The sequence below is a fragment of the Benincasa hispida genome, chromosome 12 (assembly GCF_027475165.1).
Source record: "Benincasa hispida cultivar pf3 chromosome 12, pf3_genome.v1.1, whole genome shotgun sequence".
NCBI classification, from domain to species: domain Eukaryota; kingdom Viridiplantae; phylum Streptophyta; class Magnoliopsida; order Cucurbitales; family Cucurbitaceae; genus Benincasa; species Benincasa hispida.
In genome coordinates this window covers 12,777,552-12,797,260 of record NC_143489.1, presented here as the reverse complement: position 1 = coordinate 12,797,260, position 19,709 = coordinate 12,777,552, and the positions used below count along the sequence as shown (strand labels likewise).

Below are 19,709 nucleotides of genomic sequence, written 5' to 3'. Positions count from 1 at the left end.
TATTGACGAAACAAGTATTGTTTCACATTCTAGTACAAAATTTGAATATCGTGCAGTTGCCTATGCTACTTCTAAGTTAGTATGGCTTTGTTAGCTTCTTGTTGATATGAGTGTTCCCCAATAGGTTGCTACTATACTTTAGTGCGACAATCATAGTGTCATCCAAATTTCTCATAATGATGTATGTACCAAGTATATTGAAAATGATTGTCACTTTGTTCATCACCATCTCCTAAGCAACAATATCCACTTATAAATCCATCTCCAACCAAAATATGTTAGACCAAAGTCTTTATCATCCTGTCAATTAGCTTCACTCCATTACAAAAAAACTCAAGTTAGTTGTCAATCTACCACCTTGAACATCGTAAATTACATATATTCAAATTATGTATGAGTTGTACATTTTCCTAATTAACACTTTTCTTTCTTATATTTCCTGACTTGTATCATTTGTTTGATGTATTTAATTTCTCGTATTCACTTTTGTAAAAAATACAGATTATTCAATACAAATATTACTAAAATAACAATATACTAATACAATTTAAAAGGGGGTCTTTTAAATATAAAATATATTTAAAAATATTTACATTTTATAGAAAAAAATTTCAAGTCTTTTTTTTTTCTATAAAATGTAAATATTTTTGGAATTTTTTATTTATAAGAATTTCCCCATTTTTTATAATCCAGCTAAACCCTTATTCAGTAATATATTTTATTTCCATTGTTCTAGGTACACCAATCTAAATAGGCTTTTATAAAACCTTTTTATTTAGTACAATAATTATAGGGATAGGTGATCCAACCTCTCATTAAAAAAAAGAAAAAAAAAAAGAGGGGGGAAGCTAAATTCACTCAATACAACATATATCCATTTGGACTCGAGTATCAAACCTATATGTTTATAGAAGATCGAACACTACAGACGGGCAGGTCATCAAAGGAAGCGGGGGCTGCCCGAAGAATGGGATTTCTGTCGAAGAAATTGACGGGCTTTAGATCAAAGCTGGAGGACACAGTCGGCATTACGGGGAAATCTTCTTGGCATGGCACGTGATGAAACCCTAAAGTATACCACACTACTATGTCTGTATTCTCGATCGGACGGTTTCTGTTTCATAACCAATGTTCAATAAAATCACAACCGTTATAAATTTTTTAGTAAGCTATATAGTTATAAAAAAAATAGATATTTGTGAAATTACCTTTTAGACCAGCTCGCTAGTGTGTCATCTCCCCTGCTCTGGTACGTCAAAAGCCCACCGGCCCATTGCTCATTTTTGTTGTATGGAGTCACCCAAATCTGTTTGATAAATTTTATTAATCAAACTATAACTCAAATTGGAATTTCAATTTACAATTTTACTACTGGTTTCCAAGAACATGTTTTTCGCCTTTTCAAAGTTTTGCCAAAAACATGTCTCTCCATTGTATTATTTAGTGTAACAAAACTATCCACTTTTTAATCTAAACTTAGCACCAAAATGAGCCTAACTAATAGCTTCACAAACATAAATCATATTATCAAAGTGTAATCATTTCATTTTTCTTTTAATGCTATGGAAGTTTTCAAAGCATTAAAATTACGCTACTGAAAAATAGATCTTTTATAACTTTATATTGCATTAAAACGTGATGTGAAAAACTGTCAACTTTCAATACTTTCATTTTGACAGCGTTTCAAAAAGGCAATATAAAATTCAGAAATAACTTTTTTTTTTATGCTATTGTAAGTGATATTTATTATAGCAACTCTTGATAAAAAGAAATGAGGTTTAAATCTTCCAATTCCATGTTGAACTTGAATAATATCAATAATAATAAGATTAAAATATCATTTTGATCATTTTATTTTAGAATTTGTTCAATTTTAGTTCATGTATTTTCAAATACCCAATTTTAGTCCTTATACTTCAAATAAATCTTAAATGTAGTCTTTCGAAGTTAATTATTCTCAAATTTGGTTAAATAATAATAATAATTAGGTAAAAAAATAAAATATATGAATATGTTTCCAAAATTTATAGTGAAAATTATGTTAATAGAAAAAAATTTAAAAAAAAAAAAAAAAAAAAAAAAAAAAAACTATCCGTAAGATTAAACTTAAAATTTCTTGAAAATATATAGACTAAAATTAAACAAAATCCAAAATCCAAAATATAAGAATCAAAATGATATTTTAACTTGAACGATAAAAATCTAAACAGGGGCACAATAGCCATGGAAAAATTATTTGTAGTTAAAACTTAAAATCATGCATCCATACTTGTAATTAACTCAAAATTAGTGGTGGGAAATGTGTAATTAAGTACCTGGTTATTGGTGAAAGCACTTCTGATTTGTGGTGGATCATGCAAATCAAGCAAACTAGCAGCTGTGGCTGTAGGGACAAGCTTGTACCCCGATGGGTTTCCCAATCTCGACAATTTGCTTGGATTCACCACATGAAATTCCGAGGGATTATAAAGGCTAAGCTTAACTTTCGCATCATCTTCCTTTTTAGCCACTTTTCTATATGGTTTGTAGATGCTCTTCCTTGGTGATTTTAGAGATTTAACTTCTTCTTTAATAAGATCAATGTTTACAAATGAATTATTCACACCATCCACATCCATGTCAAGATAAAATGTAATGTAGTGGTCATGAACCACTCCAATCGCATTTTCTGAAACCAACGGCTCAAACGTTTCATCGTCTTTGACGTGTACAAAGTCTTGCGGGGTGGCTTTTATCATTAGCATGCCTGAAAGCCCAACCTGCATGTGTATTGAAATTATTTTTTAGGATAAGTACAATTGATAACAGTTTTAGAATTAATAATTAAGTGTATAGCACAATTTTTAAAGAATGGCAAATATAGTCAAATCTATCTGTACTTTATCATTGACAATCTCCAAGAGATGAATTTAAACTTTGTTATGCAAATCTTTTACGTGGTGCTATATTTGCTAATACTTTGAGTTGATTGCTATATTTGCAACAATTTCTATTTTTTAATTAGTTATTTATGTTATTTTGGATTTTAATTGAGAGATTGAAAATATATTAACGAGTAGGGTAAGTCTCACCTCCACACGAATTAAGCCATCTGTTTGAAACTCCCAATCAATAATGTAGTCATAATTTCCCACGGTTGATGTCATGCGAGCCACAAGTGTTACTTTTTGTCTTGATTCTCGAGGTGCTTCTCCCTAACAATTTCAAACTTATAAACATTATGATACGATTAATCAAAATATAGAGATTTTTGTTGAGAATATAAGATAGATAATTACTCCTCTCATTGCCAATTAGTTTTGAGATGAAGCCCCATACTCTCTAATATGGTATCAAAGCCTATAAAGCCCAAAAGAGTGATGTCGATCCAATAAGAAGAAATTGTGATCCGATCAAGATTGATGAACCCAAAAGAGGCACCATCTTGAGGGGCATGTTGAGAATATAAGATAGATGGGTTATTACCAATTGGTTTTGAGATAGAGTCTCATACTCTCTAATAATTTTGACTGTTTTATATCACTGTCATCAAAACAAAGTGTAATTAAATGGTTCATAATATGTAGACACGATACAAAAAAAAGCTTCATTTGGTCCTTAGATCATAAAATGTTGTGCTTTATGTTCTTAAGTTTTAAATTTGATATCAATTTAGTTCTTAAGTTTAAAAAAATGTTCCAATTTTATCTTTAAAGTTTGAGTTTTGTTTCTGTTTGGTCTCAAAGTTTCCAATTTTACACTTTAAACCTTGATTTTTTTGCTAAATACTCACTTTATTTTTTAGTATTAATGTCTATTAATTAATCTAAGATAATTATGAAGTGAAAAATTTAAAATTAATTTTTATAATGATGAAAAAATAATAAAACTTAATTAATTATAATTCTTTTAAATTAATTAATAAACATTAACAATAAAAAAAATGAAAATTTAGTGTTTAGTAAAAAATCGAAACTAAAAATATAAATCTTGAAATCTAGTGTCCAAATTAAAATAAAACTCGATAATATTTTAATATTTTATATCGTAAGAGCCTAAATTGAAAAGAAAACCAAAACTTATAGATTGAAAAGGTAACATTTTCTTTTAAAACTTAGTAACTAAATAAAAACTAAACATACCAATATCTCGAATTCCTTAGACTCCATCTTCTATGATCTTTTTAATTAAAACAAATACATAACTCTGGTGTTTTTATGAATCGCAAAGTTGACTTACATTTGGGAGAAGGCTATCAGAATGGCGCCAACTGATATCTCCAGCATATCTCTCAAAAACGCATATTATATTTTCTTGAACATACGGCTTCCCATCTCCATCCACAAACACAGCATCCATATAATACGAGTTCCTTGGACAATCATTCAACGGCACCAGCGGCATCGACAACAATCCTAATCCATACTCTCCAGCATCCATAAATGTCTTGAAATACCAATGTTCATCAAAATCCATGTACGGCACAAAAAGCTCTGATGAAAACCCTTTATACATCACATTTCGGAGCTCCCCTGTTTCTGAATCTCTCACCATAGCCTTTGAAATTACCATTCCTGCTCGTTGGTCTGGCTTTATATGCAATTCCCAGTTAGCCCATTTGACTATATGTCCATTTTCCACTGTAAAGCTTGGACCTTTTGGTTGCTCTATTGATATGGGGTTAATTGGCTTGATTTCTGGTGGCTCTGTTTCGCCATTGTATTGATACTCTGTGTTTTTGCTTCTTGGGATTGGGAGTCCTTTACCAGTGTCTGAGATTTTGATTACCTCTTTTATGTTGAGGTCTACTGTTATTGTGAGTCCTTCAATTGGCCTCATGTAGAAATTTGATGTGCCTTCAAGAGAGTAGAATTGTAATTTCACAATCCTCTTCCCTTCTTCCTCTGCTCCAAACCATCCTGGTGAAGGTGTAAGGAATTTTGCATCCTTCAGTTTCACCCCACGTGCGAGTAAGCTCTTTTGAACCTCACTATTTGCCAATGCTACTTCCATTGCACTTGTTATCTCCTCCATTGTGACCATTGGGTATCCCCTCGTCGGGTTCACCGTGTGTCGAGTGACTCGATGTAGATCGAGATCTATTGAAAGTACATGGACTAGGTCGTGGAGAGTTGCAATCACGGCTGCTCGTCGTGGCGGACGAGGGTTGCCAACCCTCCAGTTCAATACTAATGATTTATCTGGTTCTTCCATTGCTAGAGAGTGAATTGTTGGAAAAGAATTTGAAAATGGCTCATAAATTGATAGGATTTCTCTAACTTTGTTGATTTCTTGGATAGTGAGTGGATCGAGTGGGTGGTGAGGGGCTTTGGACATGAGAATAGTGTGTTTTTCAAAGCTTTGTTTTTCATAATTTAAGTTTTCTGGTGGTAGGTTTCCAAAAATGGGAAAGCAGAAACGAGAGACTACAAGGACAGTGACGATCGAGACGACGAGGAAGCAAAAGTATGAATGTTTGTCCATCGATATCAATTCGCACTCGGCTTCAAGCTTCTATAAATGGATGTCTTATTGGGAGGAATCCATACCGAATTATTATTTACTACAAAAATATGGTAGTTCCCTCTATCAGGAACCTCAAAGTTCTTGGCAACTACCTACAAAATTGAAACTAGCATTGCTTGTAAAAAATTAACTATATGATATAGTAATCAAATGAAAGTAAACATCAAATTAGAAGTCACACGAAATGAAAGATAATAAAGATGAAATAGACATGAGAATTACATTAAAGAATTTACAGCAAAATAGCAAGAGACAAAAATTACTGTCTTCTACAGTGAAAGACCATGGTGGACAAAATACTTGTCTTTCAATGTATGAGATGGTTGCAAGGCAACTCAAAATAATAGAAGAAAACAAAAGATTTCATTTGTGAAGACCAACACTGAAATACACTTCCATTCATCTATGAATAACCCCAATTATTTCTACTGGTACAAGGTCTTTTAGATGAACGAACCTGACCTAAGATTTGTAATGTAGAGATAGAGATATGTTTTTGTTATGTGAATTTTACTCATAACTTGAAACAAAACTTATCAAAAGTAGGACAAATAAAGATTTCACGGAACATCAACTGCGCTTGTACAAACTAAAACCAAAACGAACCACCCAGAAAGTCAAAAGTTCCAGCAAAATAGAACTAGGCAAGAAAAAATCAGACCAAAAAAGGGAGGAAAATGGAACTTAATTAAAATACTGAGAGAAGGGTTAAGGGCAATCAGCAAAGGTAAGTAGGAAGAAGAAGAAGCAAGTAGAAATTAATTTAATGAAGCATGAGAGGGACAAACAAACCTTAGCCCAGCGGCTAATTTGTGAGGGCTTTGGGCGTCGAATTGGCTTGTTGGTGGGCACTCGAGGTTGATGATTTTGGGTGTTCAGTCGTTTTGGTTGCCCGAGTTGGCGAATCTGTGAAGAGGTGAAGGAAAGAGAAAAAAGTAGGGATCTTGGGAAGTGGAGAAGAGAGCGTATAAAAGGGAGGGAAAAGGGTGCATATATCAACTATCCGTAGCTCATAACTATGCATCAGAAATTTATAATTTGAGCAATAAAGTTGTGTCCCCAAATTTTTGTACCTCTTTGTTAATTTATTGATAATAATATTAGATCTACTTTACTCAATTAGTGATTTGATTTGGTATGAGTATGAAGTCTTGTATTCAAATTCTCACAATATTATTTTATCCTTAATTAATATTGATTTCTACTCATTGAATGTAACAGTATTGACATAATATTCAATGCACCTTTATCAATTATAATTTTCTAAAAAAATTAAGAAAAATTTACCATGTTGTAGTTTATTATTGGATAATTTGCTCACTAGGAAACCAAAAAGTTTAAAGGTGAGCAAAGTCTGCAAAATCTTAGGAGTAACTAGTTATTGAGTCATTAAATAATTTTTTTGGGGGGAAATACTTCTTTAGTTTCTAAATTTTGAAGAATAGATGTATTTGATTTTTGATGTTTTAAATTAATCATTTTAGTATCTAAGTTTTTAAGCATAGGTTTAAAAGTCCTAATAAAAAAATTGACTAGATAGATTGATGTCGCAACATGGCAAAAAAATTATACATTTTTTATTTTTTCCCTCATTTCTCTTCTCTCTCTCTTGTTCCCTCCTCTTTCTCTGCTCCTAAATCCCCGAGATAAACTACAACAAAAATCCAAATTATATTGAAAAAAAAAATCTAAATTAGTTAAATAGAAATGTTGTTGTTCTCCCTTCTCATTCTCCATAGTTCTGAACCTGGTTAATCAATTATATTTTTGTTTTTTATTCTCAGAATAGAAGAAAATGGTAATGGGTTTCTTCGTATTTTCTTCAATTTTGCAATTAATCAAATCACAATATCATCCATGGACTCCGAATCGGCAGATGGAAATGGCGGCAACCATGGCGCAGCGATGGTGAGAATGTGGAGGAAGATGGGGGAAAAGACATAGGGAGAGGTTGAGTAAGATGAAATTGGAAGCGGCGCAAAAGGATGCAGTCTTGTGAGTGTGGTAGTGGATCGACTCTTTGAGCTTGACGCCCATGGGATTGGAGTTTTGGAGACCCATCGTCTTTCTTTCTGAGTTTGATGGTTTTCACAACTTGATGGGTTTTTGTTTTTGTGATTGTCGGGAAAAAACTTGGTAATGGATGCAGAACAAAGAGAACACTTGGTGTCCTTACCTTCGAAATGTTTTGGTCATTTTTATAAAGTTCAAAGATTAAAATAAACCAAAACTTGAAAGTACAATAAAGGAATAGAGATCAAAATGGACAAAAATTGAAAATATAGGGACCAAAATTTAAAAGTAAACAAAATGAACCAAAGTCAAAAAAATGCGAGAACCAAATAGTATTTAATTCTTTTAAATAGTTGGAATATTTTGGAGCTTCTTGGACCGAAAGAGTAAATTGTTAACTCTACTCTTTGTTTGACCGAAGAAATTATCCTCAGTAGTTGGTCCCACGACTAAAAAATTTTCAAAAAATACTTGAGTTTTGGCATGAGGCTGTTTAGGTATACCAAAAGTAAAACTATGAGGGTTTATGTCTAAAGTGGACAATATCGACTTGGTAGTCTCGGCCTCATTGGAAAATAAGAGATGATCATTGTTGGTTTATAAGAGGGACAACTATCTCCATTGGCATGAGGCCATTTGGGAAGGTTGTTGTCCCTATCAATAGTCATTAAAATATATACATTACCTAAATAATGAAGTATCATTTATCTAAGAAAATTAGGAACATTTTTTTAATTACTTAACGATATCAATTTCTACGTCAGCTATTCAACACTAATTAGAAATACTAAAAACATATTAAGAAAAAAAAAATTAGATCAACTGACGTCAGTATATGTTAAGAACCAAGAGATCTATGATTTAAATTCTCCCACTCCCTTTGTATTAAAAAATACTAAAATCATAGAACACGAACTCATTGTTCAATTATTTTCTTTTTTAAAATTTTTGTTTTTAAAGCTGTTTTTAGACTTTGTAGTACATAGAAAATTTTGTAGATAATAATTTTATGTTTTCAAATTTTAAATAAAAAGGTTTTTAAAGTAGAATTGCACTAAGAAGATGTATAGTATAACATGTTGTAAATTATATAATATTCTAAAATAAAAATGATATAAAACTTATACCGTAAAACATACTCATAATTAATTCAAACAATAATTGAGGTTCAATTAAAATTTAATAAGTAAGTCAAGTTATTTTTATTATTTATAAATATAGTACTGAACATAATTTAAACCATTTTTAAGTTGATGTTGGATTTTCTATCTCTACTATCAAATCAAATACATATTAAAAACACCGATATCATAGAACTTAACTATGTTTTTTCAAAGAATTTATTGTTTTCGATTGTTTGTGTCCAACATGTCCATAAAATTTACAAAACATATTATAATCTTCAAATTATTAATTTTGTGTCTTAGAAATCTTTCAAATAAAAAAAAGTGTAACATATCTAATAGACATTTTATATACAAAACTGGTAGTTTTTATTGTATATTGGATCTAAATGAATGGTTAGAGTGACTTCTTAGATATTTTTAAAATCTTCAAGCATTCGTGAGACTATTTTTAAAGTGAGCAGATATCTATTACAATCATATTTGAAAGTTTGAGTATCAAATTTGTAATTTCTCAAATTATTTAATTAAACCTCCATTTGAATCCAATTATAGTTTTGAAGAGTAGATTCTTAATAAAAGCAACAATTTATAGATATTTAGATATTAATAAACGCCTGAAATTAATTAATGATAATTGATAAATAACAAGTAGATAGATATTAATTGATTTTGTATGGTGTTTTCTTATTTATTTATTTTTTTTAATTGATTTAGTTATATTTTAGTTTGAGAACCAACTTTATTAATTAAATTCACTAAGTTGGCTATCAATGATAGATTTTTATAAGTGGCTATTAACTATGAAAATAATCAAAGATTAAGCTATCAGTGATAGAAAATATTACTAGCTATTACTGATAGACTTTCATTTGCTATTTATATTTATTATTTGTTATAATAATCAAACTTGATGATTGACTTGTTGGTGTTAAGTTACTTATGAATTAAGTACTTTCAAGTCTTGGGTATAAAACTCAACCTCATAATTTTTGGAAAAAAAAGGGGAAGAAGAAAAAAATCAAATAAAGGAAAGAAAAATTTTAAAAATAAGAGAAAGAGAAGAAGCAAAAATTGAAGAAAAGAAAGAAAATTAAATAGAAAAAAAAAAAGGAAAGAAGCAAAAATCGGAGAAATGAAAGAAAAAGTAAAAAAGTAAAAAAAGAAGAAGCAGAAAATCGAAGAAAGAAAATAAAATAAAACAAAAAAAAGCAAAAAAAGCAAAAATCGAAGAAGGAAATGAAAGGAAATAAAAAAAATAAACAAAATAAACAAAAATCGTATGGGAAAGTTTTATAAGTGTCAGGTATATCTTTTACTCAACATTGAAAAAACGTCACGTAATTCAATTGCTACCTAAATCATTAAAAAAAAAATTAAATTAATTCACATATATGGAAATTTAAGATCAAGACTAATACCATTATTGGTTTGAAATTATATTTAATTTAAGTTCGAAAGAAAAGATATAAATAATTGATATTTTCCCTAAATAAAAAAAATCAAAAGGCTATAAGTTTCCCAACACTCATTATGAGTGATTGACTAGTTAAGCTAGTATGTGGTGGTTATGAAAGCATTGGAAGAATATTTTCTTTTCCTTCTTCTAATAATTATATATCTTTTTGAGAGAGATATTTGTCCTCATGTGTGGTATTGTGGTGATGTAAGATTTCCTTTCTGATTGAAATGGAATTTTCTATATGATGTGTGGTAAGGAAAGGGACATTGTTCATTTAGAAGGGGTCACCAATATTGAAATAATGTGGATGATGACGTTTTCAATTAATTTCCATTATTAACCTTCCTCCATTATCTTAATTTGTATTTTTTTTTTTTCATTTTTACAACTAAATAATTATTTGGTTTTGATTTTTGTTTTTGAAATTCTGCTGGTTAATTTTTTCAATTTTTTTGTTACATAAACATTTAAATTTATAGCTATTTTTTCTTTAAGAAAAAAACAAGTTCTAAAACTTCATTTCAAAACATGGCTTAAAATAGACTAAAGTATATAATACAAAAATAAAGACATTCACATTGAAAAATTGGAAAAAAAAATAAAAAGAATACTCGCGTAATTCTAAAAATAAATTATTTATAAATACTGAATCAATCAAAGCTTTCAAAACTATGAAGTTGGTTTATAAAAACTTTTTTTTAAAAAAAAAAAAAAAACTCAAATTTTCAGAACTTTACTCGTTCCACACCAGAACTCTCGTAAGTGAGAGTTATGTTAGTGAGAAAATTAATATAGAGCATTTACTCCTGACATAATGAGAGGAAAGTCCCAAATACTTCCCCAAATTAATTATTTGCTTCACCAACCTAGAGCTCAATAAAAATAAAATTCTACGTATCATAGACATGTGTTCCTCTTTACAATAATTATAAATTTACCATTTTTTTTTTGTTGACAACATGTGGGATGAGGAAATTGTATCTTATATTTCGATGTTGATAATACAAATACTATAAGTCTATTTGGATTGACTTGAAAAAAAAAAGGTGTTTTTCAAAAAACTCATTTTTATTTAAACAGTTTTTATAAAAATTGTTGAAAATACACTTCAAAAGTTATTTTAAGTGGTTGCCAAATATTCTAATTTTTTTAAAATGATTTATCTTTTAAATTAAATACTTAAAAATGCATTCCAAACACATCCTATATTAGTTGAGTAATGTTCATTTTAACATAACTTTATGCTAATTATTCACTTGACCAGAATATTCGCACTTGTCTTAAGAATCCTTTTAATAGTAAAATAATCTTTCCTTGTAAGCTCTAACAAAATTCAGGCTATTATCAAGTCAACATTAATTAGAAGACTATATATATATTAGAGGTGTTTAAAAAATCTAATGACCCGAAAAAAATCGATCAATCCAATCCAATCCATGCGATTTGGGTTGGGTTCAAATAAATGAAAATTTTATGGGTTGGGTTGTCATGGGTTCACCTAATATAACCCAAACCAACCTGAACCAACCCAAATTTATTATGAATTTTAAAATATATATTTTTTTTATTATTTATATCACAATTATTTATGCATATATTGATTTTAATTTATTTAGTTCCAATATTTTTAAAATAATTTATTCTTCAACAGAAGTAGTTTCTTTGCACTTTAGAAAGAAAATTTTCACTACATAAATTGAAATTGAGTAGTTAATTTTAATCTAATATATGAAAACAATTAAATTAGATTTTTATATATTTATGTTTGGTTTCTTTTTAGAACAAAATTTTAAATAAAGGACTCGATTAACCCAAACCAACCCAACCCAAATATTTCAAGGTTGGGTTGGGTTGGGTTCATTTATTAATAAGGGTTATTTGTGTTGAAGAAATTTACAACCCGAATAATTGGGTTGGGTATAAAAAGTCTTTCAACCCTTAACCCAACCCAATCTAACCCATGAACACCCTTAATATATATATTTTGTAATTTGAAGTTCCCAAAATTATGAGCAACTAAGGATCCATTTCTAAGAAAAATCAGAAGGCTTTACAATATTTATAAGATATATAAGCTATTTCTCTTATTGTAAATTAGTTTTGGGTTCGATCCTCATATTATTTGATATGGTGTCATAATTTATTAAGCCCAAATAAGCATTTTGTCCAAAAACAAACATTGAAACATGATTCGAGAGTGGTGAACCAGAAAAATAACATCTTCAGGAATATGTTGAGGATCTCACATTGAAAAAATCAAGCGATATTATAATGTTTATAAGATATATGAGTCACCCATCTTATTGTTAATTGATTTTAAGATGAAATATCACATTGTCTTGTCTAATATCAACATCTCATTATGCAATAGAAAAACATTTAGCACAAATAATAAATAGATATGGGATAGAAGGATTTCCTTATCAAAATCTACCAAACATTTCAGGCACTGAAATTTTAAATTGATATAGTTATTAGTTTAATATTTTATATATTTTATACAGATATAAATTGATATTGAAACACTTGAAAAATCCAAGGGTTATAAGTTTCCTACCATTCGTTATATGTGAATGACGACTAGCTAAAAGCTAGTATGTGGTGATGAAGAGTATTTTCTTTTCTTTTTTCTAATAATTTTATATCTTTTTCAAAGACATTTTTCCTCGAGTGTGGTGGTCATAATGTGAAATTTCCATTTTGAGCTAATGGAATTCATATGAAGGTGACAAAGAAAGAAAGTGTACTGAAGAAAATAAAAGTAAAGAAATAGACGTTACCGATTCAAAAGGGATCTAACCAATATTATTGAACTAAAGTGGATGAGGATATTTCAAATAATTTCCATTATTATATTCCTTCCTTATCTTAATTTGTATTTGTTTTTTTTTTTCAAAATTTTTACATAAAATTTTATCTTTCATTGAAAAGATTTAAACTTTTTGCTAAATTTCAAAATAATAATGATAATAATATTGTTTTCATTTTAAAATTTGATTTGAATTTTAAAAACATATCTAGAAAGTAGCAACACAGAAGAAACTAATAGGTAAGTAGGTTTTATAAGTTTAATTGTTAAAATCCAACAATAAAAAACCTAAAAATTATTAAAATGAACCTTAATTATAATTGAATCATTAGTAATAGACTTGTGATTATTTTTTCTTTTAGTTTAATAATTTCAAGTGGTGAAATTTTGGAAGATGGTTGTAAGTACTTGTCTCACACAATGTTCTGATACATTCACAGACAACAACAATACACCAAGTTTGTTAACCTAGTTCGATGATAAACCACCTACGTCTGAGGGGCAGTATGGCCGAGAAAGATAATTCACTAATGTAAGAAAGTCATGTGATTACAACAATGTACTTATCTGTAAGATAACAATGTTACAGTGACCCCCATTCAACCCAACTCTGTTGAACACCTAGGCTCCCCCTAGATTTGAGACTCCCTCTCTTGAACTTAGGCTCCCTCTAAGTATATGAACATTAGTGATGAAACACTTAGGCTCCCCCTAAGTGAATGAGACTTCCTCTCATGCAATAATATCTTTCCTTCTATTTGTGAACTCCCTTCACAAGAAAACTTAGGCCCCCCCTAAGTCTTGAGAAATCTCTAAGTCTTGAGAAATCTTTCTCAATGATCAGAGTCTTAGATTATCATACCCCGCTCCAGATTACCCTCTTAACATAGATGGAGTAGTGACTACAGTAGTTACCAACCCTCTTGCTGGCACTTAATGCCTATCTAACCTGTTAAATTTGCTCAAACCCTAAATATGTACATTTCTTTATTATACTAAACTAATTAACTCAGAAGTTAACACATTTACATTACAGGGTTTCATAGCACTGTTTTACATGAATATTACAACTTAATGAGTCTCATCTAGAATACTAGTCCATATCTGACAGATACATGTGTACTAACTAATACAGGTCTTCAATTAAGCTTCCTTCAACCTGACTCTTTGAGTGGCAGAGTAGCAACAGAGAAGTCTTTTGGGAACTGACCGCTTCTTGAAAGGAAAACATTTGAAAACATGAGCTAGAAGCCCAGTGAGTGGCTAGCATTTAAAGCATAACGTTCATACATAAATTTGACATTAAAACTGAAAACTTTAACTGAAAATATAAACTTGGCAACTATTATTCATGTCATCATCAACATCATATAGCACTATTTTATGCTTTGCTGGACTATGCCTTAGTCTATCAGTCTAGAGTGGCCCTCTTGCTCACTCTTTATCATCCTTTACTGCATTACTACCTAACTAGGAAGGAACCTTTTTGTTCTCTTCCTAAAAACATAATTTGCAACCTTAGCTGAGAGAGAACCTTTACTCAATTCCTCCACGTCAATCTATAGTTAGTGTGGAGTGATCTCTACACTACCAATAACAATTTTTCTTACATTCATCTGATTCTAGTTTAAGTACCGTCATACCTTACGTATTATTGCTCAGATACCTTCTCCGTGTACTTCAGTATCGAGCTGCTCGGATACCTTCTACATGTCTTTTAGTATCGAGCTATTCAAATTCTAGGACAAAGCTTCAGTACCTTCTCATCTAGTCCTTCAGTACTGAGCTATTCAACCCTACGACTAAGCTTAAGTACCTTATCATCTAGTCCTTCAGTACCGAGCTATTCAAATCTAAGACTGAACGTCAGTACCTTCTAATCTAGTCCTTCAGTACTGAGCTACTCACATTGAACTTGCTTGTTCTTATCTCTTAATGACTTAGTTGCCCAAAAGCTTTCTACACTAATGCATCCAAATGGCACCGATCTCACTTAATTTGCTCAAGTCGTTTGCGAAAACCTAGCTTCTAAAGTTCCTCTTCTTTTTATACTTCTTGTTGCCTCCCCTGTTCAACGGTCAAACCGCCACCTTATTCAGCACTTAGTGCTTCTGGCCCAATTCCAATTAGAGAGTTTCTTTAGTTAATTTATTTTTCCTTCCCTTCCTTCATAACCCACATTAGGCCTTCGCCTCATAATATAAATTTAGCGTGCATCGAGTTTCAATGCATTGCGTACATCACATACTCCATCGTCTAACGCTCAGAACCTATCGTCTAGTGCCCAATGTCTATCGTCTAGCACCCAACGTCCATCGTCTAGTGCCTAATGTCTATCGTCTAGCACCCAACGTCCATCGTCTAGTGCCAAATCTCTATCGTCTAGGACCCAAAATCCATCGTCTAGTGCCCAACGTCTATCGTCTAGTGCCCAACGTCTATCATCTAGCACCCGACGTCCCTCGTCTAGTGCTCAACATCTATCGTCTAGCACCCAACGTCCATCGTCTAGTGCCCAACGTCTATCGTCTAACACCCAATGTCCATCTTCTAGTGCCCAATGTCTATCGTCTAGCGCCCAACGTCCATCATCTAGTGCCCAACGTCTATCGTCTAGTACCCAACGTCTATCGTTTAGCACCCAACGTCCATCGTCTAGTACCCAACGTCTATCGTTTAGCACCCAACGTCCATCGTCTAGTGCCTAATATCTATTGTTTAGCACTTGTCGTGCAGCTCATCGCCTGACACATCATTTAGCTCCACGCAATTACTACATGATTGCCCAGCGCCCGCGTACACGATCGCCTACCTCATCGTGTAGTGTCATTCACTTACTAGACGATCGCATACCCAATCGCATAGTGCCACTCATCTGCTACACAATCATCCAGCGCCTTTGCTCACACACACTTGAGGCTGCCACAAGCCTTATCAACACATCATGCCTTTCAACCCATGCGTCCATCCTTAGTACCAACGCATAGTTTATCCTTGCCTTCAACATTTAACCTCAACAAGCCTTGGTTGCTACACATGCAACCCTATGCATCCACACTTCTCCATCAACGCATGCCAACACTTTGCTTCCATACTTAGCCAATTTTCACTTGTTATATTATCTAAAACTCACCCTTGACTAAGTATTTCTAATACTTAGAATTTTCTTCCTCCATCTGCCTACTTTCTTTACCTTATTTCATAATTTTACTTAACACGCTTGTTACTCACTTATGTAGGAAAAATGGAGTATGGGGTTGACATAGACTCCCTTCAAGACCAACCAATCTTCATGAATAGTGATGAGAATTAATGAAAAACACACCCCACAAATGAAACACAGAGAACTTCATCTTCACCGCACAAGAAAACTCTTATTGAGTATAGGTCACACAAAATATGTTCAAACGATGAATGAAGCGGAAACCCTAGCAAACGATCTTCTTGAACATAAATAACACAATGGAAACAAGGAAAATAATCCCATAGAAAATCATCAACCCATCAGAAAGGAGAATATTCTATAAGAAATATTCTATAGAATATGATAAATAAGGAAGAAATATTCTGCAGAATCAATAACTAAAAAGACAACTTCTGAGACGAGGTTCATCTGGGACAAGAGAAGACAACTCCAGAAAGCTCAAGAAAATAAGATCAGGGAATTTAAACAAACATATTTAGCCAATATCATATTTCTAACAAACTCCCCCTTTGGCTAAGATATATTTTATTTAAGACAGAACAAAGTCAACACCACAACCCATAACATCCATTTACAAGTGAAGGCCTAAAAATTTAATTCAAATCTGATAATCCTTTAAAGAAAATAAAGTTCAAAAGAACAAGTCTAATATCAAGAAAAATAATAGATCAGCCTAACAAAACAAATCAAGAAACCAGAGAAGATCAACAACCGAAAACACAAACCAACTCCCCCTCTTTCTTAAAGAAAATATATCAAGAAGAAGGCCCAACCTGATTCGAATCAATAGCAGGCCGTTGCATCCTAGACAACAAAGTAGTAAGCTTGTGCTTGTGATTTGAAGCACGATTAATAACATTATTAAGCATCGTAAGCTTTGTTGAAAAAGAATGCATAAGAAGGAGATCAAAGGAAGACTTGACAAAATCAACATTGGGAGCTTCTTCTATAGTACTAGGAGAAGATGAAGCAATATCTGGAACATGATGGCCTTGAAACAGTTTATAGTTGGAATTCAACAGACGTGGATTAACACCAAGAGGCTCATCAACAGAAATGAGATTTGGATTTTGGGATAGAAGTTCCACAAATCAGACCAGGATATGGGATCGGCAAATGTAGAACTTGAGAACCAAGGTGTCTTTGAAGCTGATCAATGAGAAACGCCCCATAATTAAAGATAGCCCCTTTCATAATCTGATACAACAAAGTAACCAACGCAAAGACACACCAGAATGATGAGAAGTCGAGCACATGGTAGCAATATCAATCCAGAACAACATAACATATTTTGCACTCAATTTAGTTGAAGCAAGTCGTCCATCCTTGGGCCATGCATTCTTCATCCCACCAGTCAATTCACAAACCAAATCTTTCAAGGAAGGACGCAGTTCAATCGTATTAGGAGGAACATTACAATCAAGAAACTTATTTAAACCTCTATGGTAAACACAAAATTGTGGCCCCTGACATGAACTTTGCAAAAATCAGGTAAGCTAGCATCATCAAACCAAGGTGAAAGATTCACTATAAATTCTCCCACAAACTTCGGATAGAAAGGTCCAAGATTCAACATTGTTTTTATCATATATGCCTTGACTAGAAGCTCCATGATGTCAATGCACTCTTGGGCCCATTCAGACAACTATTTTTAAGCAAAAATTGTCTTTTTGACCACATAATTCCAAAATGTTGCATTTTCCTCCGAATGAAAGGAAACACCATCTAGAGGAATAGAAGTAACAACAGTAGAAGAGACCTTTTTCTTTTGGCCCTAAGCAGAGGCACGAGTGACAAGCCCTTGAATCACTTTAGTGTCATCATCTGAACTACTTATTAAGCCCTACTCTCTAGAGGGTTCAGTAGCAACATCAACATCCTCTTCATCAGAAATTTCTTGAGATGACTCAGACCTAGTCTTTGTGTCTTCAGCAACATCTTTCATCTTGGAAAAAATTTGACTAAGGGGGATATCATCCTCCCTGGAGGGATTGGACACATGAGATTTATCAAAACGCTTGGCAGAACACCTTTCTCAACTTAACCATGCTCAATAGTAGTATGTTTCAGGGTTTTCACCCTCAACGTGCAATTAACCAGTATGCTCACTAGTAGACAACAAAATATTGGACTTTACAGCCATTTGACTATCTAAAGTAGCATCATTAGTGGACACAACAACATTTTCAGAAGCAGCTACAACACCTTATTCAATCACATCTTGAACTTCAATCGTAGGCGATAACACATCAGTAGAACTAGACACAACAGTAGACACATTCTTTTCACCAATAACATCAAAACTAACCATAGAATCATGAACAACGTGATCAATCTGAGCAGAAGGACTAGTATCAACCATAAGAATATCATAACTAGACTTAGTGACAGCTACATTCGTAGTAACAGGGCTAGATATAACAGAAACATTAACATTCATTTTCTAAGTAACAGAGGAAACAGAAATCCTAACCTTTTTGCTTTATGCAAGATCAGGTGACATATTTTAATCAGAAGTACGACTTACAACTCGATAATCTGGATTAGACTCAGAAGCACTATTTGAAGAAGAACCTCGAGACGCAGACAAAATTGTCTTATTAGAACTAACAAAGTCAGTAATAGTCAAGGCAGTGATGGACAACAGATCTCTTCCTTTTAGCAGATGTTGCTGAACCCACATTAGACCTCTTTCGCTTTGCAAAACGAGACACAACAAACTTGTCATTAGATGGTGAATGAAACCCTCACATGCACCATAAGCATTCATCATAATGGAAGGAGCATCGACTTCAACAACCTTCTTGTGATTAGCTTTCTCCTTAAATCACACCATCTTTTTATATGGAATGCAAGATTTCTTCCTAATATTCACCATCATGCAAGAGCAATACACAAAGCAAAACACAAGGGTAGTTAGAGTAATGTAGGAAAGAAGATGAACAACCACGTTGGAAGGAATTAGCGCCTCAATTAATAACTGCCACTTACTAAAATTCAAATTAAAATTAATCCCATCATTAATCAAACCATGGGTTACCACAATAGAGCAATAAATGGGCTTAATGAGAACACCGACCCACACCTTCCAAATAAAACAGTTAATAGTTAATTGCTATAAATTAAGTTTACAAAGGCCCAAACTCGCCCTTATTGCTTCGAACTGAACAACATCCAAGGCCTTAGTAAATATATCTGCTAACTTATTTTTGGTATGAATATGTTTTAGAACAATTTGTTTATTTTCAACAAGTTCACGATTGAAATGAAGTCGTACATCTATGTGCTTGGTACGATTGTGCTGAATAGGATTCTTTGAAATGTTAATAGCACTAAGATTGTCACAGTAAAGTGTCATGACTTCTTGTGGAACATCATATTCCTTTAACAGCTACTTCATCCACATCAATTGTGTACAGCTACTGGCTGTTGCAATGTATTTGGCTTCTGCAGTAGACAGAGAAACAAAGTTATGTTTCTTACTGATCCATGAAATTAGATTGTTTCCAAGAAAGAAACATCTCTTGAAGTGCTTTTTCTGTCCTCAGAATTCCCTGCCCAATCAATATCACAAAAACCAACAAGAGAGAA

At 32.2% G+C, this 19,709-nt stretch overlaps 1 protein-coding gene across 2 annotated transcripts; it reads right to left on the bottom strand.

Moving 5' to 3' along the window:
- Positions 1 to 525: 525 nt before the first annotated feature.
- On the bottom strand, positions 526 to 7,673 carry LOC120067030 (amine oxidase [copper-containing] gamma 1-like). Of its 2 annotated transcripts, XM_039018401.2 has the most exons (6): positions 6,298 to 7,673; positions 4,219 to 5,597; positions 3,072 to 3,194; positions 2,316 to 2,759; positions 1,209 to 1,306; positions 526 to 1,114 (listed from the first exon to the last, which is right to left on the bottom strand). In XM_039018401.2, the coding sequence occupies exons 2-6, from the start codon at positions 5,461 to 5,463 to the stop codon at positions 898 to 900; spliced, it is 2,127 nt and encodes a 708-aa protein (XP_038874329.1). In that variant the 5' UTR covers positions 5,464 to 5,597; positions 6,298 to 7,673; the 3' UTR covers positions 526 to 897. The 2 variants fall into 2 exon arrangements, with proteins under 2 accessions (XP_038874329.1, XP_090164251.1); XM_090308125.1 differs by lacking the exon at positions 526 to 1,114 and having other exon boundaries at positions 1,205 to 1,306; positions 6,298 to 6,563.
- Positions 7,674 to 19,709: the final 12,036 nt, after the last annotated feature.